The 27597-nt window shown below is 44.4% G+C and overlaps 2 protein-coding genes across 2 annotated transcripts in view; one reads left to right on the top strand and one right to left on the bottom strand.

The window, feature by feature from the left end:
- Window positions 1-27597, top strand: part of SAC3B (SAC3/GANP/Nin1/mts3/eIF-3 p25 family) — a 104392-nt gene that overhangs the window by 50788 nt on the left and 26007 nt on the right. The window lies entirely within an intron of this gene.
- On the bottom strand, window positions 20785-25246 carry LOC148022417 (uncharacterized). The gene is made up of 3 exons (XM_087698073.1): window positions 25201-25246; window positions 21244-21830; window positions 20785-20826 (listed from the first exon to the last, which is right to left on the bottom strand). Exons 1-3 carry the CDS (start codon window positions 25244-25246, stop codon window positions 20785-20787), a joined length of 675 nt encoding a protein of 224 aa, XP_087554199.1.

The raw sequence follows: 27597 nt of genomic DNA, 5'->3' as shown, positions 1-27597 counted from the left end.
CCATCACGTCACGTCACTTGCCTATTGCGCGCAGAGGTTGCTTGCCAGTCGCCTGGTTCCCAGTCGCACACCGCACGGAGAAGTCACCTGACTGTCGTGCAGTCAACGCTTGTTTGCAGTTCGACGCTCGTCTGCAGTTAGCCCAGCTATCACGTTTTTGTTGCCTGTCGTCAGCTACACACTTAGCACCTCCATTGATCCTGGTTCTGCCTGGTCCTTCACGTCAACTTGACAGCTGCGCCCAGCTCTTGTCAGGTCAGACCAGACTTGTCAATTTTGGGAAGCGTGTGGGACCTTTGGCTCTAACACCAGTTGTTGGAAGTGATAGGGATGCTGCTCGAGCAGGAGTGAACGAGTGAGTGTGACGGCTTGAAAGAGTGTGAGCAGAGTGAAAGCACGAGACGATGAGAATGTACCAACCAAAAAATGTGTTGGTACACAAAGAATAAAATGTATTTATACTCGGGGTACGTAAAAGGTGCATTTACATGTACAATGTGCATGTGCTATACACGGAGGTTACCGGGCCTTTATATCCCAACAGACTTTACTTCAATGAATCCAAGGCATGAGTATCCCTGCTAGCAATCAACATGTCATCAACATACAAAACCAAGATAATCAGGCTGCCATCTGCTGTCTTCTTGGTGTACAAGCAGTGATCCACTTGACTTCTATGAAAGCCTTGGGAGTGTATGAATGTATCAAACTTATGATACCATTCTCTTGGTGCTTGTTTCAGCCCGTACAAACTCCTTTTGAGTTTACATACCATCTTTTCTTTCCCTTGTTCAACAAACCCTTTAGGCTGTTGCATATATATGTTTTTATGCAGATCACCACGTAAAAACACAGTCTTTACATGCATCTGTATGAGCTTCATATCCTCAACTGCAACCAAGCCCAAAATGGTTCCCAATGTAGTCATCTTGACTATAGGAGAGAAAATCTCATCAAAGTCAATTCCATGCTTCTGCTTGTATCCCTTTGCAACCAATCTTGCTTTGTACTTTGGTGAGAAACCAGAAGTGACCTTTATCTTGTAAACCCATTTGCATGGAAGGGTTTCTAGCCTTTAGGCAACTGCACCAAGTTCCAAGTGCCATTTTTTTCATGAGATTCCATCTTTGACAACATGGCTTTATACCATTTTTTGCTATCCTGTCTGTCCATTGCTTCCTTGAAGCAAGACGGTTCACCACAGTCTGTCAACATAACATAATCAGCCACATTATTTGCACTTGGAACAAATCTGTTAGGTTGTCTAGTAGGCCTAGACGATCTCCTAACCCAATGGTCATTGTTTGCTGGCTGTTCTTGCAACTTTTCATTTTCAGCATGCTGTCTTGGTTGTTCCTGTATATGTAGTGGCTCATTTTCATGAATAGCTGGCTGATCATTTCCAGCATCATTTTTTGCATTTACAGGTTCATTTACAACAGATATTTACTCTGTACAGCGGGCACATTTTGCTGTCCAAAAGAATACAACCGTACGGACCTCCTCAGTCTTTTCGAGCTGTTTGTGCATGTGATCTTCCCGGAAGATAACGTTATTGCTGCGTATTACTTTCCTTTTCTCGGTATCCCATTGTCTATACCCAATTTCACCCTCGTCACCATATCCTAGGAAAATGCATTTACAGGACTTTGGCTCAAGTTTGCTACGTTTTTCTTTACGAATGTGCACGAAAGTCTCGCAACCAAACACTTTCAGATAAGCATATGAAGGTGGCTTGTCCGACCACGCTTCTTGGGGAACGCCTGCTCCCCCCCCCCCCCCCCCCCCCCCCCGCGCCCCGTCCCCCAAAAAGACTTGTTTGGTGACCGATTAATTAAGTGAACAGTTGTCATAACAGCCTCTGCCCAAAAACTGTTAGGTAATGCAGCATGAGACAACATCGTATGGATCTTATCTTGTATGGTTCGATTCATACGCTCTGCAACTCGATTTTGGGGCGGATTATGAGGGGTAGTGAGCTCCCTCTTTATCCCTTTGTTGTTACAAAATGCTTGAAAGGCCTTGGACACATATTCCCCACCATTGTCAAAGCGAAGATACTTATCTGTTCTGATTTTCAGCCAATGCCAAGAAAATTTAAAACTTGTCAAGTACTTCATCCTTGCTACAAATAGGGTAAACCCATACCTTTCGTGTAGCATCATCGACAAAGGTGACAAAATATTTATTTTCCCCTAAAGATAATCTTGGCATTTGACATACCGCCGAATGTACTAACTCTAGAGGAGAGATTCCAAAGAAAGAGACTTTTTGTGAGACGTTTGTGCATGTTTGCCATAAATACAACGATCACAATGCTCAAAATCAGCATAACAAAGACAAGGCAAGTAATCAAAACGAGAAAGCACTTTCATTTCTGTTTGACTCATGTGTCCCAACCGGCCATGCCACAAAGAAACTCTTGGCCACTCAGTCACGGCAACAACATGGTCACGCACACTAGATACATGAAGTGGATACAAAGTATCACTCTTGCAACCTCTAGCAATAACCCTAGATCCCTTATAGATCTTCCATTTTCCATCACCAAAGGTGGCATGAAAACCATCATCATCTAGCTGCCCTGTGCTAATCAAGCTCTTCTTGAGTTGAGGTACATGCCGTACATGTTGAAGTATAAAGACAAAGCCATGTTGAAACTGTAATTGCACACTGCCAATACTTGAAATGTCACATGCATAGTTGTCTCCAAGATGGACAACACCATGTCTACCCCTTGTATAGGCGGAGAACCACTCACTATGAGGGGTGACATGAAAGGAAGCACCTGGATCGAGAATCCAGGTATGCATGTCATCATCTGTATCTGCAAGTAAAGCATGTGCACCAAAGTGTGAAGAGACAAAGAGTGCATCACTCCCACTATCACTGTCATGAGTGACTACATTCACCTCTTTAGTTTTTACACTGCTCTTCTTAGGCTAACTGTCCTTCTTCTCTTCCTTGCTATCATTTGTCTTTTTGCCTTTTCCTTTCTCTTTCTTCCATTTGTAGCAGTCACATTTAAAGTGACCCTTGTTGCCACAGTGATGACATTCAATATCTTTGCCACGTGATTTAATGCGTCCCTTGCTATCATATTTTCCCTTTTGTTGTGATCTGTCCCTAGTATGCAAAGCACTGGAAGACTTACTGGATGCATTGTTCTGCCGATTCATCTCTTCCATAAGTAGAGCACTCTCTACATTAGCATTCAAAAGGATCACATTAGAATTGCTCATAGCAGTCCTGAATGTATCTCAACTCTCTGGTAGAGTGCAAAGCAAGAAAGTAGCCTTAAATTCCTCGTCAATCATGAACTTCAAGGCAACCAGCTGACTAAAAATGGAGTTAAACTCACTCAAGTGGGTAGACATTGCTGTACCCTCTTTCATACGAAAATGCATAAGCTTTTTCAGCCAATACACTTTGCTTGCACTACTCTTTTGTGCATACAGTTCTTCCAGTCTAGTCCATATAGCATATGCAGAATCCAAACCTTCAATATTAAACATCAAGGCATCAGAAATCGATAGCTCTATGGTTGAGCATGCAAGCTCATTTAACTCATGCCAATCATCCTATTCCATGTCCGCGGGCTTTGCCCCTTTGGTTTTGATTGGCTTTGCTTGCTTCTTGTGCAACAGTATATTGTAGCACTGCTTTTGCCAAATTGCAAAGTTATGTGCGCCTTCAAGCTTCTTTATGTGCATCAGATTACTGCTGTCATTGCTGCCAGCAATGATTTTCAGCCCAAATGTGACAAAAAAACTAGCAGATGCAGGCCTAAAACTGTCATCCAAGTGACCAAGGTATAAACAAATACCAACCAACAATAAATGACCACATAGAAGCACAAATTTCAGATCTGTAAATAAATTTTCAGAAGCACCAAACCATGTGCTACAGCATAGCACAACTGATTACAGCGGTTCCAAGCGCATATGCATCACATTACATGAGAAATCCCAAAATTTCAGCTGCAATTTCTGTTGTACATGTACCCACGGGCAGAAAATTTGACACGAACGGTCAAAAGCCCCAAAATTTTGTGATCAAAAGATCAAGCACAAATTTGCATTTTCTCTGTCATGTATAGAACATGCCAATTTTTCCAAAATAGAGAAATTTCATCAAAACCCCCAAATTTTACCAAGTGTTGATGTCCAAAATTGTGTGGAATTCAACCTGCATGTACATAAAATGACCAAATGCTGCACATATTTTACCCAAACGGCAAAAGCTGCAAATTGCACGGGGTCCAATGTGCATCAATGTTGAGAAAATGGGTAAATTTCAGCCAAATTTTCGCATGTACATGAAAAGCCCCAAATGTCGGGGACAAAATGTCACAAAATTCATGCAATTTTGAGACAGATGTCCTTGCTTTGCATCAGAATCCCCAAATTCGAGAAAAGCCCCAAATTTTCGGGCCAAGTTAGCACAGATTTGGCCTTTAGTGCTTGGCGTGCGAAACCTCGTCAGGAAAGGGGGTAGAAGTTGAATTTTTTTTCTGTTAAAATAAAAACGATTTTGAAAAAAAAAAACGTGTGATAGGTTCGTTGACTCCATGTAAGTCGCCGACGGGACGTCGCCTGCGCCTACCCGCCACGTACCACTGTCATGCGACTGCTGCCCCGTTATGCGCTGTTCGCTGCCCATTGGTCCTCATCAGCTGTTGTCTGTCACACCCACCGGCCCATGTCAATTGCAGTCGCCTGTCGTCTGTGGACCTGTCGCACGCCCTGCGACAGGTTAAATATGCTCTTCAAAGATCACAAGATAAGCAAAAGAGAGCAGTTGATTGTCATAGGTGTGCTTTGCACTTGGAAGAGAGCGATTATGTATTGTTGCGATTTGAAAAGGCATGGTTGAAAAAGATGAAGGGCAAAGAGTGATTGTATCCAAAGCTGTCTATGAGATACTATGGGCCATTTCAAGTGTTGGAGAGAATCAGTAATGCATGCGATAGGCTGAAATTGCCTCTACACTGGCAGATACACAATGTCTTTCATGTGAGCTTGCTTAGACCTTTTCATGGTGATGTGCTAGAGGATATGTCTGTTGAAATTCAAGCTGAGGTTGAGGAGCTAGATGAGATTTTGGTACCTGAGAAGTTTTTGGCACATAAGGAAAGAAAGGTCAAAGGTAAAGTTTCCAGGAGATACTTGGTGATATTTCAGAATTATTCACCAATGGATGCCAAATAGATGAAAGAGGATGACGTGGCAGACCATCCTTAGTTATTACAGATTTACCTAGATGCCTTTCAGTTAGAGCCGACTTTAGTTCGGGCTCCGTCAGGTTTAGCAGAGGAAGGGTCAGGAGTATTACCTGATACGCAAGGGGGAGGTAGCACTTCCACTCCTCCAGTTATGGACAACTCTCGTATGTAGTGGATCTCCGATATATTTAGTATCTCTCCAAGATACTGCATTGACAGTATGTTTGCCATGAGGTCATTGCTGAGTGTACTTGTTACTGTGAGATGTATGCAGATCAGCGTGTTTTTCATTGCAGCTTTGAAATTATACATTTGCATCTATTATGCTCGGTGTATAATCAGTTACGCTTGGTATGACATTGGTTATGCTTGGTGTAGCATCAATGAATGATCGTCAGGGGCCGATTATCGAATGTTGGTTTTCAGCATACGATCATTAATATTCAATGATATTTAGCTTAGTTTTTGATCAGCTTGAGAGCCGTGTCACTTTTTGGATAAGTTGTGTATCGGTTTTTGCATTGATTGTTAGTCAATTTTTAGAATGAGTTTGTGATTAGTTTGGGGGTCACTTTTGTAACAGTTTGTGATCAGTTCTCAGATAAGTAAGTGATCAATTTTCAATGGTTTACATCTAGTTTCATGGACAACAACATATGTTATGATGCCATTGATGTTTTAGCCATGGTTTATGCTATGCTATGGGTTGGTTTTGCCAGATGAGTTGAGCTAATGAGAAATGGACATGTCACATGATAATCTGGCAATGTTTTTGAGATTCTTTGTGAGTCTTATGCTATGTTATGTTGGTTGGTAATTTTCAGCATATGTTGGGCATATGGAATGATTGAACAACAGTGCGCAGTGTTGTGTCGACTATGATGTCCTATGGAAAATTTCAATGTAGTACTTTGCTTTTGATGCATTTGGCAGTGCAATCGAGAACAATTGCAAGGATTTCAAGGGGGAGGGTTGTCATGAGGACATGTATTTTTGAAACCTCACTTAATATGTGGATTAATTTTTAATCACATGGTCAAGTAAATGTTGCATATGTGAGGTGTAATTGGGGTTAGAGTAAATTGACGAGCCTAAGACTCGAGAAAATCACGGGATGTCAAAGGCAAAAGTTGTCATAAGTTATGCCGCACAGGTACTTGGTGGTATTTGATGCTAGTTGTTGGCCTAGGTTATCCATTTGGTCATAAGTGTCAGTTGGTGACACTAGAGAAGTGGCGTTTAATGGTACCTAATGCCAATTTGATGGTCAAAGATGGCACATAGACACTCGGGAATGGAAGTTACCTATCCAATTTAATTATTAGCCAATCAGATTATTTTTCAGGGCATCAAAATAATTATTAGATTAATTTTTAGTATTTAAAGACTAAAATTTCATATTTAATTATGAAAAATATTGGAAAAATCATTTGGGAAGGCTGCCACTTGTCAAAAATACCCATGCAAGACTGAAAAACGTCTTTAGAGGTTGGAGTGAGGCATTTTTATAAATTCAGTCTGAAAGAGAGAGAGAGGAGAGGCATTTGGTTTGATTTGCAGCCACTAGAGGACCTTCTGAGGCTGCCAAGGGTAGGAGAAGACCAATCAACAGCATGAGATAGCATCTACAGGCTGTTGAGACAAGAAGTAGACTTCATTTTCTTATTTTGAGGACGTTCTCCTATCACCATGGAAGTGCCCTATCTGATGGCAAGTAAAGCAATGAATTTTAGAGCGATCTTTGCTTTGAGTCGCTTTGCACTTTTCATCCTTCTTTTTGCACAACTTTGAAGGCAACTCATGAGTTGCTGCTGGGGTAGAAGGTTTCTTTGGGTTGAAGTTGGCGGCAACTTGATGGGATCCACCCATCAACTAGTTGCCCCTACTTGTAGCCAAAGTATTATCAAAGTTTTTGGCATAAATGTAGACATGAAACTAGCCTTCTTCGAGAGGGTGATGCAACTTGATCAAACACTTAATTACAACAATTAATAAATGAAGATATACTCAAATGTACTTATTACCATAATAGTCTTGGATATTGGATACCATGTTGACCCCAAAACTAGCCCCCCTTGTAGTATTTCATTAACTTGTATTGCTATTGGATGGAGTACGACTAAGATTTCACAATCTCCTCTACTAATCCAAAAGCACGTTGCTGTCACAACCAATCAGCAAACAATTGTGTGTCTCTATCTCTTTTCTCTCTCAACTTGCATCTCTACACAGAAGCTCCATTGCCACACTGACTCATCAAAGTGGTATCAGAGCTTGGCTCAGGCAATCACGAGCTTGGCATTTCTTCAAGTGGAGGAGCTTGAAGTTGAAGAAGAGTTCACTATGAAGAGTTTGTAGGTAGGGTAGTAAGGTTTGAAGCTTTTTCTTGAAGCTTGAAGCTTCCCTCTTCATTTGAGCTTGTTGGTAGCCATCATTGGCCACTTGGAGATCCTCTCCATCATCTCCAACACTTGAAACATCATTCTAATCTCTTTAGAGCTGTAGGCGTTATCAGCGTGGGTGTGCAGGTTTGGGTTTCAGCATGCTTAGGACCTATAGGAGCTGCTCCTCTTCATTTAGCATCATGGTTATGCTCCAGACTTTGTATCTAATGCTTAACATTGAGCATTGAAGTGTAGTATTACACTTAGGGCTGATATACATTCAACTTCAGGTCTGAAATACACAGTATGCAGATCTGTAATAAACAGGGTGACACCTGCTCTCTTGATATTCATGCTCATATGATAGCTATTTGGATGTATCTTGATGCTGGATGCTTCGGGAACCAGATGGCATTGTCTTGAGGCCATTTTGAGCTAAACTTGGCAAGGATTTGGCACGTTTTGTAGACATATTTGGCTATTGGAATAATAGGACTGAATGACATTTTGATTGCGTATGCATTATGTCTTACTTCTAGACTTGGTCTCGTGCATTCTAAACCATGTATTCATGCTTATGGTTGATGTTACATGCTTGGATTTGATTCCGAGTGCATTTGAGCAGTGATTAAAGCTTCTTTTTGGATCAGCCTTACCTACAGGTCTATTGCTGTAGATTCAGGACATTTCATTGCATATTCAGGACAACATACCTCACTGTCAGGAAATTTGATATGTTTCTATGCAAGAACATTACAATGATATTTTGAGCAGCTTTGCATGATCTTTGGAGCTCAATCTTAGTCAGTCAGAGACTTTATTTCAGTGTTGAATTTTCAGGACAGATTTTTCTTGAATGTCAAGACTGCACTCTTGAATTGCAAGACAACCATTTGAATTGTCAGGAATTACAAGACTGCACTCTTGAATTGTAGGACAACCACCTGTATTGTCAAGAATTTCAGGACTGCACTCTCTTTTTGTCAGAAAATTGGTATGTTTAGGGTCATTGAATACTTCTCAGATATTTTGGGCAATGAATTGATGTATGCATAGTTGTCAGGTACGAAAAATACGGTATGATAAAATACTGTACTAAGGTACCTTAAGATTTTATAAGGTACGATACGATATTAGTACGAAAAAAAAAATAACTTCATTATTTTGAACTATAGATGATAGAACAGATGTTAAGAGTCTAAATAGCAATGCTATTGGAGTATATAAGATGAATACTTGAGGGTAATACGCCAAAACCTCTATGGCATATGCCACATGCGTAACATGCACTACAACTTACAAGTACATACATAGAAGTGGATACATCATACATGAATGATCATACAAATAAGAGGCATGTATGCTTGAGAGAGAGAGAGAGAGAGAGAGAGAGAGAGAGAGAGAGAGAGAGAGAGAGATGAAATGACATGAGATGCTTTATTAACGTCTACAAGAGGCGAAAATGACATGTGAGACCAACAGTTACCAAACAAACCACCAAAGTTTTGGTAAAATTTTTATGAATTTTGTTATGGTTTTGTTTGGCATTGCTAAGGCTAAAGCAGCTACCGATGGTACATTCACTAATTCGTGTACTCTCAGAAGGTACATTAGGCTAAGCTATCCTTTGGCCTAGTTTTATTAGCAATGTGTACTAATGCTTTGGGTTGGGTGGTGCAAAATGAGTTGTGAACAACGGTAAAATCAATAGGATTAAGCTACTTGATGATTCTCAAATGGTGCTGAATTTATTTATTGATGACACTAACATATTGTGAAAAATGATGGGACATCAATTAGAAATGTTTGGAACTGCTTGAATACCTTATGTATGGCCTTCGGCTCTAGGATAAATCATAACAAAACATGTATGAGGAGTCTAATCAAACTTCCACCCCCTTTCTTGGTTGATCGATCAAGGCTAAAAAATCACCACCACCACCACAACAACAACGGTCAACAACCCAAACCACCACCACCACCAACAACCACGAAAAAAAAGAAAAAAGAAAAAAGAAAAAAGAGAGAGTAAAAAAGTGCTTGTTGTTTGGTACGATTTCATACGGTACGAACCGTATAGTACGAACCAGTTCGTACTACGTACGAGTGCAACTATGGATGTATGTTCTTGCTGCTACATACTTGGGGATATTCCTAATATACTACTGAGTGGATTTTGAAGCTTCCATTGCTTGGCATTAGCTGCCATTTACTGTCATATAGCTATTTGGCTGTGAATTATGGCTAGTAGCAGTGACAATCATCTTATCCATATCAAAAAGCTTGAAGGAACACATAACTTTGCAATTTGGCAAAAGCAGTGCTATAATATCTTGTTGCAAAATAAGCAAGCAAAGCCGATTAAAGTAAAGGGAATAAAACCACCTGATGTAGAGCAAGAGGACTGGGATGAGCTGAATGAGCTTGCACGCTCGACCATTGCGCTATCGATTTCTAATGCCTTGCTGTTTAACATTGAAGGGTTGGATTGTGCTTATGACATTTGGAAGTGACTTGAAGAATTGTATGCCCAAAAGAGTGCTGCAAGCAACGTCTACTTGCTGAAGAAACTCATGGATTTGCGTATGAAAGAGGATACTGCAATGTCTACTCACCTTAGTGAGTTTAACTCCATTTTCAGCCAGTTTGCCGCTTTGAAGTTCAATATTGATGATGAGTTCAAAGCTATGTTCTTCCTTTGCACTCTTCTAGAGAGCTGGGATACCTTCAAGACTGCTATGAGCATTTCTAATGCTCTGATTTTGTATGCTGATGTAGAGAGTGCTCTACTCATGGAAGAAATGAATTGGCAAAACAAGGCATCCAGTAAGTCCTCCAATGCTTTGCTTACTAGAGGCAGATCATAGTAGAAAGGCAAATCTGATAGTAAGGGATTATGTAATAAGGATGTTGAGTGCTATCATTGTGGCAAGAAGGGTCATTGTAAATGTGACTACTATAAATGGAAGAAAGAGCAAGGGAAGGGCAAGAAGACAGATGATAGCAAGGAAGAGAAGAAAGAGAGTCAGCCTACTAAGAAAAGCAGTGTAAAGATCGAAGAGGTGAATGTAGTTAGCCATGAGAGCGATAGTGGGAATGATGTACTCTTTGTCTCTTCATGTTTCAATGCACATGCTTTGATAGCGGATACGGATGATGACATGCACACTTGAATTTTACATCCAGGTGTCTCTTTTCATGTCACCCCTCACCGTGAGTGGTTTACAGACTATACAAGAGGTCGTGATGGTGTTGTCCATCTTGGGGACAATCATGCATGTGATATTTCTGGCATTAGCAGTAGGCAACTGCAGTTTGAGCATGGATCTATTTTCACTCTTCAGAATGTAAGGCATATATCTCAGCTTAAGAGGAACTTGATTAGTATTGGATAGCTAGATTACGATGCATTTCATACCATCTTTGGCGATGGGAAATGGAAGATCTGCAGAGGATGTAGGGTTATTGCCAGAGGCTCAAAGATCGAGACTTTGTATCCTCTCCATGTATCTAGTGTGCGTAACCATGTTGTTGCGGTGACCGAGAAACCAAGTGTTTCCTTGTGGCATGGACGGTTGGGACACATGAGTCAAACAGAAATGAAATTACTTTTCATTTGGGCTACTTGTCTTGTCTTCATTATGCTAATTTTAAGCACTGTGATCATTGTGTTTATGGTAAGCATGTAGAGATATCTCATAAAAAGTCTATTTCATTGAAATCTTTGCCTCTAGAGTTAGTACATTCTGATGTATGTCAAATGCCAAGGTTATCACTAGGAGGAAAGAAATACGTTGTCACATTTGTCGATGATGCTACTGGGAAGGTATGGGTTTACCCTATTCGTAGCAAGGACGAAGTGCTTGACAAGTTTCAAAAATTCTTGGGATTGGTTGATACCTAGACTGATCAGATACTTTAGCGTCTTCGCTTTGACAACAGTAGGGAGTATGTGTCCAATGCCTTTCAGGCATTTTGTTACACCAAAGGGATAAAGAGGGAACTCATTGCCCCTTAGAATCCACCCCAAAATGGAGTTCCAGAGCATATGAATCGGACCATACAGGATAAGGTCCATACGATGCTATCTCATGTTGCATTACCCCATGGCTTTGGACACAAGCTATTATGACAGCTATTCATCTAATTAACAGGTCACTAAACAGGTCTTTGGGGGGAAGAGTCCCTCATGAAGAGTGGTTGGGCAAGCCACCTTCTTATGCTCATTTGCGAGTGTTTGGCTGCGAGGCTTTTCTACACATATGGAAACAAGAATACAACAAACTGGAACCAAAGTCTTGTAAATGCATATTCTTGGGATACGGTGACGAGGGTGAGATGGGGTATCGACTTTGGGATCCCGAGAAAAGAAAGATAGTATGCAGCAATGATGCCGTCTTCCGTGGAGATTGCATGCATAAGCAAGCCGAGAAGACTGAGGAATTCAAAAGGGTTGTTTTTAGGGAGATATACATTTTAGAGAGCCATTTGTCCCCACTGGACGGCAGCATATACCTTCTGTAAATGACCCTCAAAATGCAGGAAATAGTGCTGAAAATAAACAAGGCATTGCCCATGATACACCATAGTTTTAGTCTAAAAACTGGCAGTTAAGACAGCCTGAACTATCAGGACAACATGTAGGAATTTCAGAACAGCAACCTGTACGTGCAGAATTGTAGGCCCATATTTCAAGACAATCATATCTGCATGTAGAATTACAGACCCGTATTTCAAGACATCAACTTGTAAATGTGGATTTGCAGGCTTAGCAGCCAACAAATGCAAAACTTTCACTGCATAGGTCAACCCGACCTTCAAGACAGCCAAATAGGTTTATTTCTAGTGCGCAGTATGTTGCAGATTATGTCATGTTGACGGATTGTGGTGAGCCGTCATGCTTCAAGGAAGCAATGACTAGATCGGACAGCAAGAAGTGGTTTAAAGCCATGTTGTCAAAAATGGAATCACTTGATAAGAGTGGTACTTGGGACTTGGTGCAGTTGCCTAAAGGGCAAATAACTCTTCCATGCAAGTGGGTTTACAAGATGAAGATCACTTCTAGTTTTTCGCCAAAGTACAAAGTACGGTTAGTTGCAAAGAGATACAAGCAAGAACATGGAATTGACTTTGACGAGATCTTCTCTCCCGTAGTCAAGATGACTACTCTAAGAACAATTTTGGGCTTGGTTGCAGCTGAGGATATGGAGCTTATACAGATGGATGTAAAGATTGCATTCTTACATGGTGACTTGCATGAGGACATATATATGCAACAGTCTGAGGGTTTTATTGCTAAAGGCAAAGAGAAAATGGTCTCTAAACTGAAACAGAGTTTGTATAGGCTGAAAGAAGCACTGAGGAAATAGTATCATAATTTTGGTACTTTCATGTAGTCTTAGGGCTTTCAGAGAAGTCAAGTTGATCATTGCTTGTATACTAAGAAGGCGGTAGATGGCAGCCTGATTATCTTGGTTTTGTATGTTGATGACATGCTGATTGCTGGCAGGGATACTCATGCCTTGGACTCATTGAAGCAAAGTCTTCATGGCAGCTTTGACACGAAGGATCTTGGTGATGCCAATCACATTCTTGGGATGCGGATACTCAAAGATAGATTGAAGGGGTTTCTCTATCTATCTCAACAGGAGTATGTATCTAAGATTTTGTAGCGTTTCAGTATGGAGGGGGAAAAAGCAATCGGAGTTCCATTGCCTCTATATGTGAAACTCGGTGCAGAGGGCAGCTCTACATCTGATGATGAGAAGGTTGAAACGGCCAAGATTCCGTATGCTTCAGCCGTTGGCAGGTTGATGGTTGCTGTACGTCTTGACATTGCCTTTTGCAGTAGGAATGGTTAGCATGTACATGGCAAACCCTGGCAAAAAGCATTGGAAAGTAGTAAAAGGTATTATGAGATACCTCAAGGGCACAAAGGATTTGTGCATTTGCTTTGGTAAGTAGAAGATATTTGTCATTGGCTTATGGATGCAAACTATGTTGGATATGCGGACTGTAGGAAGTTCACTACAGGGTATGTGTTTAACTTTACAGGGGGATCTGTCTCTTGGATATCCAAGCTGCAAAAGTGTGTTGCACTGTCTACTACGGAGGAAGAGTATATGGCTGCAACTGAGGCATGCAAAGAAGCCTTATAGCTGTCACGCTTAGTTGCGGAGCTTGGGCATTACTGAGAGTCTTGTTCTCCACTGTGATAGTTAGAGTGCTATCATGCTAGCACGGAACCTTGTCTTTCATGCAAAAACAAAACACATATAGGTGAAGTATCATTTCATCAGAGAGGTACTTGACAACAAGAGCATTGAGGTGGTCAAGGTGCACACTGATGATAACCTTGCAGACCTTCTCACGAAGGGTCTTCTAGCAGTGAGGTTTGCCCATGGGTATTGGGTAGGTATAGTCTCTTCAGCTTAGGAAAAAACGAAAACACCATGTCATTGGGGGGGGGGGAGGGGAGGAAGCTTAAACCTAGGTGCTTAGAAGTTAAAACTTAGAATAGAAGTTTTGTTTTTTTGTTTAAAAAGAAATTTCTATTAGTAACACGTCAGTGAATAACGTGAGGTAAAATACGAAGTACAAGGAACTTGGTGAAGAGTAACTAAGTACATCACAAATACAATGGTTGTGTGAACAACCAATCTAGTGGGCTGTAATGCCAAACCATATGAGGGGTAGTTTGATAGAGTCTTTGTTGTGGATACATCCAAAAGGTCAATATCTTGTTTGCATCTTGCAGTCCAAATATACCAGGAGCTGGCAATCAACTTCCATTTTGGTAGCGTCCTTTAGCCCACTGGGCTTGTGAGTAATTTGGAGCGAGAATCCTACTTAGATGCTGTCGAATGATGAGAAAAGATTAGCTCCCTTGAACATGCTCATAGCCTCGTGCTAGGCCTTTGTCTATGATCCATGCTACAACCCCCTAGGTAGCCACCATGGTCTCTGTTGTTGGGCCATGAAATACTATCTTGAGGGCTCTCCTCCAAACCTCATGGGCTTTAGGGTAGTCGCATAGGCAATGTCTCTGTCTCTCTGTTGGATCGCTGTATCTTGCACATTCTACTAGATCCTTGCCATATCCAAGCTACGTGCCAACTGCCAGGCTCTTGTGAGCTACAAGCCGTAGGAAGAGAGAGATCTTCATATGTCCGAAGCTATCATGTAGCCTCGTCCAAAAGTGTTTTCCTCTTTGTGCCAATGGGGGGAGGCTGTAGAAGGACACATCACAAGGTCTATCGAGGAATGGATCTCTCCATACCCACTCTTCTAGATCCCATTGTAATCTTTGTAGAGGTCTTCTTTAGTAAGCTCAATATCTCCATCCATCAACCACATAGGTAGGTAGCTTTGGGTTAATATGCCACTTCCTCTTGAAGTGAGCCACTACTCTAATCCTTTATCCGGAGCATCCAATGAATGTTGCTTGGTTGAGGTCCTCTCGCTAGAGAGAGACGGCCAAAGATTGTTAGAAGAATGTCCCCTTTGGAGAAGAGACCGATCCAAGTCTGAGAGAGAATATAAGGTTCATATTAAAAAACAAAGCTTTTCCAACGTCGAAGTTGAGAGAGAGAGAGAGAGAGTTTAGTTCATTTTACGAAAAAAAAAAGAGAGAGAGTTTAGTTCATAGTAGCAAGGGAATGCCGTTCCACCCCCTTGGGAACGGGGAATGGGTTCCACACCAAAAAAATGCCAAAGGAATAGGGAACGCATGTGAAGGGTGAATAGTCGGGGGAACGTGGGGAATGCTACGGGGAATGCTTGTGAAAGGGAAACGGCTAGGGGAACATGGATGCTGCCATTCCCCAAAGGGGAAGGTTGAAAAAGTGACAGGTGCTGTTGGGACTGCTGAAAGTGACCCACGAGGTGTTCAGATTGTGGCGATTGGCATGCAAACAGTCGGACTGTCGGGAGCAGGACACTGTGTGCTGTGACTCGCATGCATTTGTTTCAACCTCTACGTAAGAGAAAACTGCCCGTTGGACTGCAGTCTCTTGTGCTCATAGGTGCAATTCCAAGAACCCCGCACCAAGCTATGGCTCTTCGATACACTGGTCACATCCACACTACTTTATGGAGTACAGATATGGGGGCCCAGTTTTGACCATTGTAGCAGATCAGGGCGCACTTATGATGGATGGAGGTCGATGGAGAAACCCTTAGTGTCTATGATATCCAGGATGATCAGATGTAAGGCCTCAGTGCCACATGAGATCATCAGAGCTGAGCTAGCAGCTACACCGATTGTGGTAGAAGCCCTCACCCGATCGGTCACATACATACATAGCCTATGGGATACCTAGACACAGATATGCATGGTTGGCCCTTGAGTCCTCCAGGCAACTTGCTAGAGACGGTGATACTTCATGTTGGTATGCATAGATGTCGGCTTGGTTTGAGCTGCATGGCTTTAGCATGGACAAGTTACCCCCCTTCCAGTACTCCCTTGATGCACTATCTCTTGATCTGAGCAGGTTAGAGATTCGCAAGATCATCAGGATGGATCTTACCCAAGTGGATATTAGTTGGATATGGCTGATGCTAGGGCAAGAGCTAGTGACAAAGATGGCTTTCTAGTGCGAGTATTTCCTTCACACTACTGACGATGGATTCATTGTTCGCCCGAGATACATGGACACCCACCTTTCCCATGGGATCAGATGTACTATTGGCCAGTTGCGCACCTCCTCACATTAGCTAGAGATTGAGATCGGCAGATATAGATCCATCCCACCAGAGGAGTGCATATGCTAGATATGCCAATTGGAGCTAGAGACAGAGGAGCATTATATATGCCGCTGCCCAGCATATTATGAGGTACGTGGTTGTTTCCACTGTCTCTTTAGAGACGGATTTGGAACACTATCCAAAGTCATGGATTTTACCGATCAACGATGCCTTGGCCTCTTTCTTCTTGAGATACGATGGCTTCGTGACATGTGCCTCAGGAGTATAGCTGCTCCAGGACACCAAGGCCCTTTGCAGAGGCAGCTCACATACTTCTTTGCAAAGGAGACTCAGAAGACTTCAATACAGTTACAGCCACAGTCTACACGAGAGCCTCTCCCACCGCCACAATCCACACAGAGACAAGGAGTATTGATTGATCGAGCCATTTAGCTTAGCCGATCCAGATGTTCTAGGCCTCGACACAGACACTGACGACACCTTCATAGGCAGATGCAGGGGATTATTTGCTCGGGCTAGAGCTAGACCCTCCATATCCACATGAGATTGTACCATATTGAGCTCATTGTTACTAGATAGAGCTCTATGTTTACACATAGGCATAGTTAGTTTCCTTTCTTATTTTGCTTTGTGCTCATATTTTGCCCAGACAGTTGTACCATCATACACATGATTGTAACTCATGGTCTCATAGGTCATTTTGGCCTTTTGTAGATGTTAATATATCATATCATATCATTTCATTTTCTCTCTATATCTTAGCTTTGTTTTTACAACACACACACTTTTTCTCTCTCTCAAAACAAGCTTAGAGTCTCAGATTTTACTGTTTATAGCTATCAGCCTTTTCGTTTACTAATTACAGCTCTCTCTCTCTGTCTCTCTCTCTCTCTCTCTTTGTATTATTGAGGTAGATGCTATGATCCTAGCATTGAGATATGCCACCCGAGTACATCAAATGGACGACAATAGGCTCCCCAAACGGGCATGGGATGCTAGCACACACCTACAGAAAACGTGGAAAAGTAAAGTGCTTTCAACAAGATGGGTGTTGGATATGCAAAAATGGTTTAAAGGGTGGAGAGGGGATAGATATCTAGATATTGGGTTTGAAGATATATGCATGGACATATTTCAATCAGACCTCTGACGAGCGTATCAAGCAAAACATCAAAGCAAGGGAGCAAATGGCAAACTTGCTTATTATAATATGCATATCTATCCTTCATGTTGGGAATCCTACATGCAGGCAAAGGCACACACGCAACCATACATAGCCAATCCGCTCTCAGTGGTATTTAGACGGAGTATTGCACGACTTCGAACTCGATCATACACTTTATTGATTGAGACAGGTGCATGGAGTGGATAGACAAGAGAGATGAGGTTATGCAAGCTGTGTGGACTACAGAGTGTAGAATTAGAGGAGCACATGATTATGACATGCCCAACATATGCACACATATGGCGGGCTGACTTTGATATCCCTTTACAGGGGCCACTTCAGCAGTTTTTGACCACTACTCCTATATCAAAGTTAGGGGCCCTCATGACCCGCATGTTACGCTTTCGAGAGAACCATGTTGGGGGAGGAGAATCATTGTATATTTGGAAAGATCCCATGGGTCATAATTTGGCCTTCCGTGGACAATAATAAACTACTCTACTCTACTCTTTTAAACAGCTTTGTTTTCACAGTAGTCTCTTTCTCTCTCTTAAAACAGGTTGAGTCTCATGGAGGGTCGACTAATGCTTTTGATTCTTGAATTTGTAGAAGTCATGGCTTCCTCGAGATCAAAGCGTTCGGACAATAAGCGATCTCAACCTAGTTGGTGGGACGAGGTTGAGAAAGTGGACCATTATGCATCAAAGGGAGGTGCAAAGAAATGGAAATGCAAAGGGTACGAGCAATTGAAAACAGGAGGATCCAATCGTGTGAAGCAATACTTATGTCGTGTTGACATTGGAGCCCAAATAAATTTCTGCCCAAATACCACACTCGAAATGTAAAGGCAGCTCTTGGCAAAGTACCTAAGTGAAGTAGACAAAGCATGTGCAAGGAAAAAGCAAGCTGTTGATGCATCTTTTTTCCGTGGACAAGCTGATGATATAGTCATGGTTGATGGTGCCATGCATGGGGAACTTGAAACTTTTGCATCCTCACAATCCCATGATGGAAAATGCAGCAAGCAACAAACCTTGGGAATAGCTTGGGATCCTCGTAAAAAGGACAGGGTGGATGCAACTGTGGTAAGGTTTTTCTACCATGATCAGGTTGCATTCAATGTTATAAGATTTCCCTACATCCTTGAGATGGTCCAAGAGATTGCTAAGTATGGTCCAACCTATAAGCCTGCATCATATGAGACATTGCGTACCACTTTGTTGCAAAAGGAAAAGGATGCAATTGAATGTGCTTTGGCAATTGTGCAAAAAAGTTGAGTGAAGAATGATGTCTCTTTGACAGCAGATGGGTGGAGTAATACTCGAAAACGGTCCATCCATGGGATGGTTGCTTATTCCCAAGGAAAGATGCAATTCATTTTCTCACATGATGCCTCAAGTACAGGAAAAAGTGCAGATTAGCTTGTGGAGGAATGGGCGGAAGGTGTTGAAAAAGTTGGGGCTGAAAATGTAATCCAGTTTATTGTTGATGGTGAGGCAACAAATAGGGCAGCAGGTATGAGACTTGAGGAGAGATATCTGCACATCACATTCAGCCCATGCTTTGCTCATTGTTTGAGCAATTTGTTGAAAGACATTGGTAGCTTGTCATGGATTGATCCCTTGATCCAAAAGGGCAAGCATATAATCAGTTTCATCCAAAGCCATCAATTCATTCTTAGTGAGTTCCGCAGGAGATGACCTAAAGAAGATCTCTTAAAGTACTTTGAGATGTGCTTTGGCTATAACTTTCTTATGATAAAGAGACTTGAGAAGGTAAGCTTACCCTTGAAGCAATTGGTGGTAAGCTACTTCTAGATCAAGGGATGGTATAGTAGTGGGGAACATCATACAAGATCATGCATTTTAGAATGAATTGAAAAGCATCAATATTGTCATGAAGCCAATCATGCGCTTGATGCGAATTGCAAATGGAGGAGAGCCATGCATTGGAAAAGTCTATGGGGGGGGGGGGGGGTAGATCGAATGATTGAGAAGCTAGGACAGCTTGGTTTGGATGATACAAAGTATCGAGAAGTCCGAGATTTATGTGAGGCAAGATGGAATGCTTATCACTCACCTATGCATGCTACAACATACGTGTTAGATCTAGAGTCCCAAGGGTGTACTCAAGAGAAGGATGAAGAGGTAATGCAGGGTTGGGACATAGTACTTTCTAGGTTGGTTCCCATTGATACTAAGAGAAGATTGGTGAAAGATTAGCTTGGTTTTTATAGAAACAAGTTAGGAAGGCTTGGGTCAGCTGATGCACAAATAGATCAGTTTAAGATTGGGGCTGCCTTGTGGTGGGAAGATTATGGGGCACGTACACTTGATCTTCAAACATTGGTAGTGTGGATTTTGTCTCAAGGCGCAAGCTCCTCTCCCATTGAGCAACTATGGAGTGTATTTGGGCATGTTGCATCTAAAAAGCGGAATAGGTTTCGGACAAAACAAGTGAATGACCTGATATTTGTCAGTGCAAACTTGCACTTGCTTGCAGATGTGGCTTCCCTCAAGGCAGAAAAGTTTATAGCTCTTGATGAAGAAGAGTCCTCTGATGATGAGGATGGGGAGACACCTATGCCTATACATATGACCGATGATCAAGATGCTTTGGAACTTGCAAATGCTGATTTTGATGATGATATGGCTTTCTTAGACAATGTGGATGATAGTCTTTTGGATAGTCTTGCTTCTAGTGGCAGCCATGTATGATCCAATGGTTACTTTGAGATACTTTCAAATTCCAAGTTGCCATATTTTATCAACTATACTTGTTACTTGATTCTTCTTGTCTCTTTTATGTAGTATAATCCTAGATTATCATTTTTTTTTGGATCTTATAAGTTATGTGCCATTTCAATGTAACCATCCTTTCATCTATGAAAAAGACTATCATGTTTTGCAAATTGTGCATGTGTTTTTCAAAGAGATTTTATGAAATATATAAATGAATAGTTTAAAATATATAAATCATATATATAGTATAAGTCGTTTCCCTTACGTTCCCGTTTCCCCCATGGGGCTTCGTTCTCATTCCCTTAGGACCCCGCATTTCCGTTCCCATTCCCGTTCCATTGCTACTATGGTTTAGTTCCTTGGTATACGACAATATCTTCTGCTTCTTGGCTGACTTTTTGTATCTTTCGTGTCATTTGGCTTTCATACACCTTTTGTGATTTGATATAATATAACTTACCCATTATGAGAGAAAGAAAGAAAGAAAGAAAGATACATTAACATCTACAAAAGGCCAAATCAGCCTATGAGACCAAAATGCTACAATTGAAAATTCAAGGAAATTTATGATGTCCCAAAATAGTTGACATCTAATGCTGCGACTATCTAAATGGAAAATAAACAATGAGCAATACATAGTTGATGAGTACGAAATGATGTCTAAGTTGTATACAGTGTGGAACTGCTCAAGAAGCACTCTTATCTCAAGATATCTCTCATGGCTCTGTCAAGCAAAGAGAGAAAGAAAGAAAGAAAGAAAGTTATATTAACGTCTACAACAGACCAAGTTGGCCTATGAGACCAAAATGTTGCATACAAATGTCTGGGAGATTTCAAAAGTCCCAGTGAAGCTAACATTTATGCTATGTTGAACTAAATTGAGTAGGTACAAAAATGATATCTGGACTAGATACAATCTAGAGATACTCCCAGTGCGGTGTGGAACTGCTCTTGAGGTGTTCATCCTAAGATGTCCCGCATGGGTCGGTCCAGCATGGAGAGGCTAAAGCGGCGGGGCAGGGCCCTCCGATGGCGGCGTAGTATCCCTTGTATCTTCGACCAGTGTCTTTTGCGGGGACGGGGGCCGGCGGGGCGTGATCGCCGGGCTTTACCTCTCGCTGTGGCTATTTCTAAGGTGGTCCCCGGGGGCCGGGAGGCCGGTTGGGCTGGTGGGGCATCGGTGGTGGGGAGGGTAGCTGGTATTTGGTAGAAGTCGTTGAGTGTGCGTTGGTTGGTGGCTCCTTGTCTTTGCTCCGTGGTTCGTAGGAGGTGGTCTCTGTGGCGTCGTATTTCCAGTAGAAAGAGCCCTAGGCATCTCTGGTCTTTGAATTCCATCACCTTGGAGAGTGGTCCGAATCCTTCGCTGAATAGGCAGTGGAAGCGTCCGCGGATTTCGTAGTACACTGGGCATCTACAGATATAGTGTTCCTCTGTCTCTGGCTCGAGATGGCAGAGCTGACATATTCGGTCTTGTGGGGGGAGGGGGCTGGCCCCGTATCTGCCCGTTTCGACCCGTAGTTGGTGTGAGGACGTGCGGATCTGTCCGATGGCACTTCTGACCCCGTGAGACAGGTGTGTGTCCATGTAGCTTGGGCGGGTGATGAAGCCGTCTGGGGAGATATTGTGAGAGTGCGCAATGGAAGAGGAAATACGAACACGGAGGGAGAGAGAGAGAGAGCAGAAAATAAGGAAGAGAAATCTGCACTGACTGAAATGAATGCTGAATACACTGAAATGGACTGATCAGTCCCTGCACGCAGCTCACAGCGTCAGTGAGGGCACCAGATCAGGCTGATGACGATGGCAGCACCACCACGGGGGAGAAGGAGTGCCGGAATCTGCAAGAAGACAACTGACTAAGTGGGGAGGGGGGCTGCCAATATATAGGCAACAGACAAACCCTAACCCTAACCCTAAAATGGGCGCAAACCCTAAAAGTGCCCTAAAATGGGCGCCCCACAACAGTGACCAAAAAGTGGCCGGGCAGCCAGTGGCTGCCCACTAAAAGAGGCCAAAAAGAAATACACAACCTAAGACAACCAGTCAAGAGTGACTAGCCTCCCCCATCATAACACATGACAGACATGTCAGAGCTCCTAATGTCCTCGTCTGACTCAGACTGAGGCTCACAGGCAGGAGATGACAAGGCATGACAAACATGACTGCTAACACCCCCTCTCAGATCCTGGATGTGGCTGAAGGCCGAAGAAGAAATGGATCCGGGGATGGCAAGAGGAATGCCAATGTCGATGAAGTCCGTCGAAGTAGACTGCCGCTGAAGGAGCTCCTCACGATCCTGGAAAGCCCCCTCTAAAACACTAGGGGCCAGGGAATCCACAGCCGCATCACCGAGATCATCCCCTTCTGAAAGGGATGGGGGGTACGAGGGAACCACCGGAGGAGAAGGTGGGGGATGGGAAGGAACCTGTGGAATAGAAAGTGCACAAGCGGGAACGGGTGTAGCAATAGACTGCCTCGGAGGACCCTGCATCAAAGAAGGGGAATGGAGGCTGTAAAGCCCGCTCTCTTGCCAACCTGTAGATAAGACAGCTCCTGTAAAAGAATCCTCAATAACAACGGCATGCTCGGTGAAGATCACTCGTGTGCCAAGCCTCGTAAGGCCATAAACTGAGAGGAGGGGAAGGCCCAAGTCCGGAACATGTAGGGCCTGTGAAAGGAAGCTCGTAGGTCGGTCTGTAAACAAAGGCAATGTGCCAACACCACTAATAGGCACCGATAAAAGGTCACCAACAGTGACTGAACCCTCTGATGGACGGAGATCCTGTAACAAATCACCTCGGGGAGTCATATGACTCGAAGCACCACTGTCCACTAACCAAGGCTGCGCAGAAGACACTGCAGCCACGGAAGAAGGATCCTCCTCCAAAGCATGGATATGAAGGAACACTGACTCATGGGTAACAGCGGGTGTAGAGGTAGAAGAAGGCTCCGATGTAGATCCACCCTTTGCTCCCGGACGAAGGTGAGGGTACTTCTTCCAGCATTTCTCCTCGGGATGTGTCCCTTTCCCACAGTGTGGGCACTTCGGTCTCTCTGAATCTGAGTCAGAGCCTGAAGAACTGTCCTTCTTCTTAGCCTTTGACTTCTTCTTCTTCTTCTGTCCTCTCGAACCTGCAACAAAGGCTCTAGTGGAGTCGGATCCACTAGCACTGACCTCTCTGAGTCGCTCGTCATGCTCCAAGACAAGCGGGGATAGCTCCTCCCATAGAAGCTTCTCACGGGTCCTCGATGTAAGTAGGCTGGTGTAGAAGACATCAAACCGAGGCGATGGCAGCTGAGTCAAAAGAATCATAGCCATGTCTTCAGAAGATATCGTCCGACCGAGGGATGCAAGCTCATCCCTCATATCCTGTAATCTGTGGATGTGGTCCTTCATGGAAGGACTATCATCAATAGCGAGTATCCGCAACTTCTTTTCAAGAGATATCCGGTGGGCAAACGTCTTCTGCTGATAGAGAGACGCTAGCTTCTGCCACACGTCCGCTGCAGTCTTCAACCTGTGAACATGAACAAGGACAGAATCTTGCAAACTCAGAAAGAGGAGAGATCGGGCTCTAGAATTGAGCCGATCCCATAAGGCTGCACGATCCATAGATGTCCCATCTGAGGGATCCACCATAGGCCGGGGAGTAGGAACAGAAACAAGCTCCCAAAGATCGAAGGAGTCCAAGAGACACTCCACCTTGCAGCACCATAGAGAAAAGTTGGAGCCATCCGACCGGTCCTCTTTGGGCAGCTGAGGAAGTAAGAGTACCTGTAGAGGGGGTACCAAAGGCTGCATCTTCGGCCCACTGGAAGGGGATCGCTGAGATACATGAATAGAAGGGGGACGGGAACGAGGAAGAGACTCCATATGACGATCCTCGCGATAGAAATCACGCCTCCGTTCAGATGAATGTCGAGACAAAAGCTCATCATCTGAGTCATCAAAACTTGTAAACTGATGAGAAGACATCTTCCAATCTGCAAACACTAAAACACAACAAGGGAAGGTTGCCGGTGTTGAAACACAAACACCAGAAGCTCCTGAGCTGGCCGCCTTGCACAGAACGCAAGGATGATGTCAAACGCAAATGCTGATGATGCAATCACCACAGAAAAACAGCCGCCTGCCTGAAAACGCAGCCTGGGAAGAAGTCGCCAGCAGGAAAAGAGCCGCCGGACGATGGAACAACAGCCAGAACAGCAAGGCACAGGCTGGAAAGGTGTCGCCCAGCTGGAGGAGGGCCGCCCAGGCTGAAAACGCAGGCAAGAAGAGGGTGGTGATGACGTGGCAGCCACTGGAGAAGGCGCCAGCAGCAAACGCAAATTTGTTGACACCAAAACAGGCCGCCCTGATCAAGGAGATGATGCAGAGGATGACGCCTCAGCTGTTGGAGACGTCTTGACCAGCAAACGCAGAGTTGTGGGTGTTCTCCCGCGTAAAACTCAGCTCCGTGTACTCTCAGTTTGGCGATGATACCATGTGAGAGTGCGCAACGGAAGAGGAAATACGAACACGGAGGGAGAGAGAGAGAGAAAGCAGAAAATAAGGAAGAGAAATCTGCACTGACTGAAATGAATGCTGAATACACTGAAATGGACTGATCAGTCCCTGCACGCAGCCCACAGCGTCAGTGAGGGCACCAGATCAGGCTGATGACGATGGCAGCACCACCACGGGGGAGAAGGAGTGTCGGAATCTGCAAGAAGACAACTGACTAAGTGGGGAGGGGGGACTGCCAATATATAGGCAACGGACAAACCCTAACCCTAACCCTAAAATGGGCGCAAACCCTAAAAGTCCCCTAAAATGGGCGCCCCACAACAGTGACCAAAAAGTGGCCGGGCAGCCAGTGGCTGCCCACTAAAAGAGGCCAAAAAGAAATAGACAACCTAAGACAGCCAGTCAAGAGTGACTAGCCTCCCCCATCATAACACATGACAGACATGTCAGAGCTCCTAATGTCCTCGTCTGACTCAGACTGAGGCTCACAGGCAGGAGATGACAAGGCATGACAAACATGGCTGCTAACAGATATGCAGGAAGTGTTCTTGGTAGAAAGCCTTCTTGGTTCCTAGTTCCGATGTGGGGGTCACCCATGTCCTGGCGGTGTCTGTCTGGATGATATCCATTCTGGTGATGCGATTTACCTCCTCTCGGCTGAGTTCCAGGTGTGGGCAGTCTAGGCTATATTGTAGTGGGGGGAGGTGGTCCATGTGCAGGCCATGGAGCCGTAGCCAAGTCTCTGTTCGGGCATACCAGCACTCAGTTTCCCCTTGTGTTGCTAGCTGTTTGGATGACTTTAGGGCGAGTCTGGGGTACCGGTGCCGGGGCAGGTCCCATATTCGGTGCAAGAAGGTCACGGTCTGGAAGAGGGCCTCAGCCATGAGGGGCGGTGCCCCAGCTCTGCGCGGATGATCTCGTGTGGTACGGAGGGCTTGCTTCGGATCATCCGTGAGATCATAAGTATTAGGGGTCTCTCCATCTGGTCCCATCCCTCATAGGTGGCCTCCTCCTTAGGCAGTGGCTGATCCTGTGGGGCCCTCCGCGTGTGGTAGAGATTGGACCCCCATATGGGAGCCCCGTACAGGAGGGCTGGTGTGACCAAGGTGTCAAAAAGCCAGAGCTTTGTTCCGGGTTCTTGGAACTGTATGCGGGCACATTGGTTCTCCATTGACTCGAGGGCTGCATAGCCTCGGGTTAGTCTATCTTCTGCGGCTTTTCTCAGGGTAAATCTCGGTCCAGAGAATGTAATCCCCAGATAGACGTATCTTTGGACCACGTCCACGATTTCTCCACCGTATGTGAAGGGGGGTACCGACCGTCGAAGCCATTGGGTTGACGTGTTGAACACCATGACCTTGGTTTTCCCCAGGTTCACAGTTAGGTCTGTCTTGGCAGAAGGCCTGTAGTGCGTCCAGTTGGCGCTGCAGCCCTTCGGGTGTGCTCGAGATGAGGACTATGTCGTCTGCATATAGTAAGATAGGTATTAGTGTCCCTCCCAGGCTCGATCCCTCCTCGCCCAATCTATCTATGTACTCTGAGATCTCATCAATGTAGAGGCCAAATAGGGTGGGCGAGAGTGGGCATCCCTGCTTGACTCCGATGGTGTTGGTGATCTCCTTTGACAGCCCTCCCAGTGCTCGAACTCGGCCCGTTACCGATTCGTATAGTGCCAGTATCCCCCATCGTATTTCGGTTGGTATCTCCAGTTCCTGTAGTCTCTGCGTGAGCCTCGCTCGTGGGACTGTGTCAAAGGCCTTGCGGAAGTCCACGAAGCAGCAGTACACCCGTCTTCCATGTGCTCTGTCCTCCTCTATGATGGCTCTCAGTGTGAGGATATGGTCAAGGGTGTAGAACCCCCTCCTAAACCCTGCTTGTCCTGCTGCTTGGTGTTGGTGTTGCTCTGCCCACTTGCTCAGCTCGTGGTCCAGTATGGATCCATAGAGCTTGGCTAGTACATGGCCAACCATGAATGTTCGGTAGTTCGTGGGAACCATGGGGTCTCCGGCCTTCAGGATAGGTATTATGGTGTTGGCTGACCAACTGGCTGGGAAGCCTTCGCATAGGGTTCTGTTGAACATGTGTGCTAGGAGAGGTGCCAGTATGTCTCTAGCATGGGTCAAATGCTTTGCTATCAAACCTTCGTGGTCTTGGGCACGGCCATTTTGGAGTCTGTCAATGGCGTCCCGAACCCGCCCCGTGCTGAAGAATGTGGATGATCCGGGTCTGCTCCCTGGGGGCCAAGGTAGCTGGGGCTGCTTGGGTACTTGGTATAGTGAGGTTGCATATGCGTGCCAAGTGTCCGGGGAGGTGATGGGCGTCTGGGCTCGGGGTTCTTGAAATGCCTTCCATACCTCTTTGCTGTCCTGTCCTAAGAGTAGCTGGTAGAATTCGTGTTCCACTTTGGAGAGGTAGGCTCGTTTCTTCCGTCGCACTAGGCGACGGAAGATCAAGCGTGCGTGTTTATGCGTGTGTACTCCCCGTGCTTCGTCCGGTTGAAGACGGAGCCGGGTTTCCCTGCACTCTGCGTCGTACCAGCTATTCTGTGGGACATTCTTGTTCGGAGGGGTGGGGTGGGGGGAGGGGGATGTGTGGGGGAAGTATTCGGCAGCTGAGGTGTGTAGTGTGCCTGCCAACTGTGCTGTGGGGGTTCATTTCTTGCAGGCTCCAATAGAGATGGTCGGAGTATGCGCTCGCAGTTAGCCTGGTAAAGTGGTACCTGGGGAATCTTGGGGGGTTGCTTGTTGGGGGGGGTTAGGTCATACTTGCAGGTTATGTCAAATTGTAGGTATGCATGGTCGGCAGCCATTGCGAGTGGGCGAGGTGATATTTTAAAGGACTGGACGTCGGGGATAAGTGATAGAGGGCCG

Source organism: Lygodium microphyllum, chromosome 17 (genome assembly GCF_053477565.2).
Source record: "Lygodium microphyllum isolate KBCC chromosome 17, Lygodium_microphyllum_v1.1.10, whole genome shotgun sequence".
NCBI lineage: Eukaryota > Viridiplantae > Streptophyta > Polypodiopsida > Schizaeales > Lygodiaceae > Lygodium > Lygodium microphyllum.
Note: the sequence above shows the minus strand (reverse complement) of the source record. Positions and strands in the feature narration are given on the sequence as shown.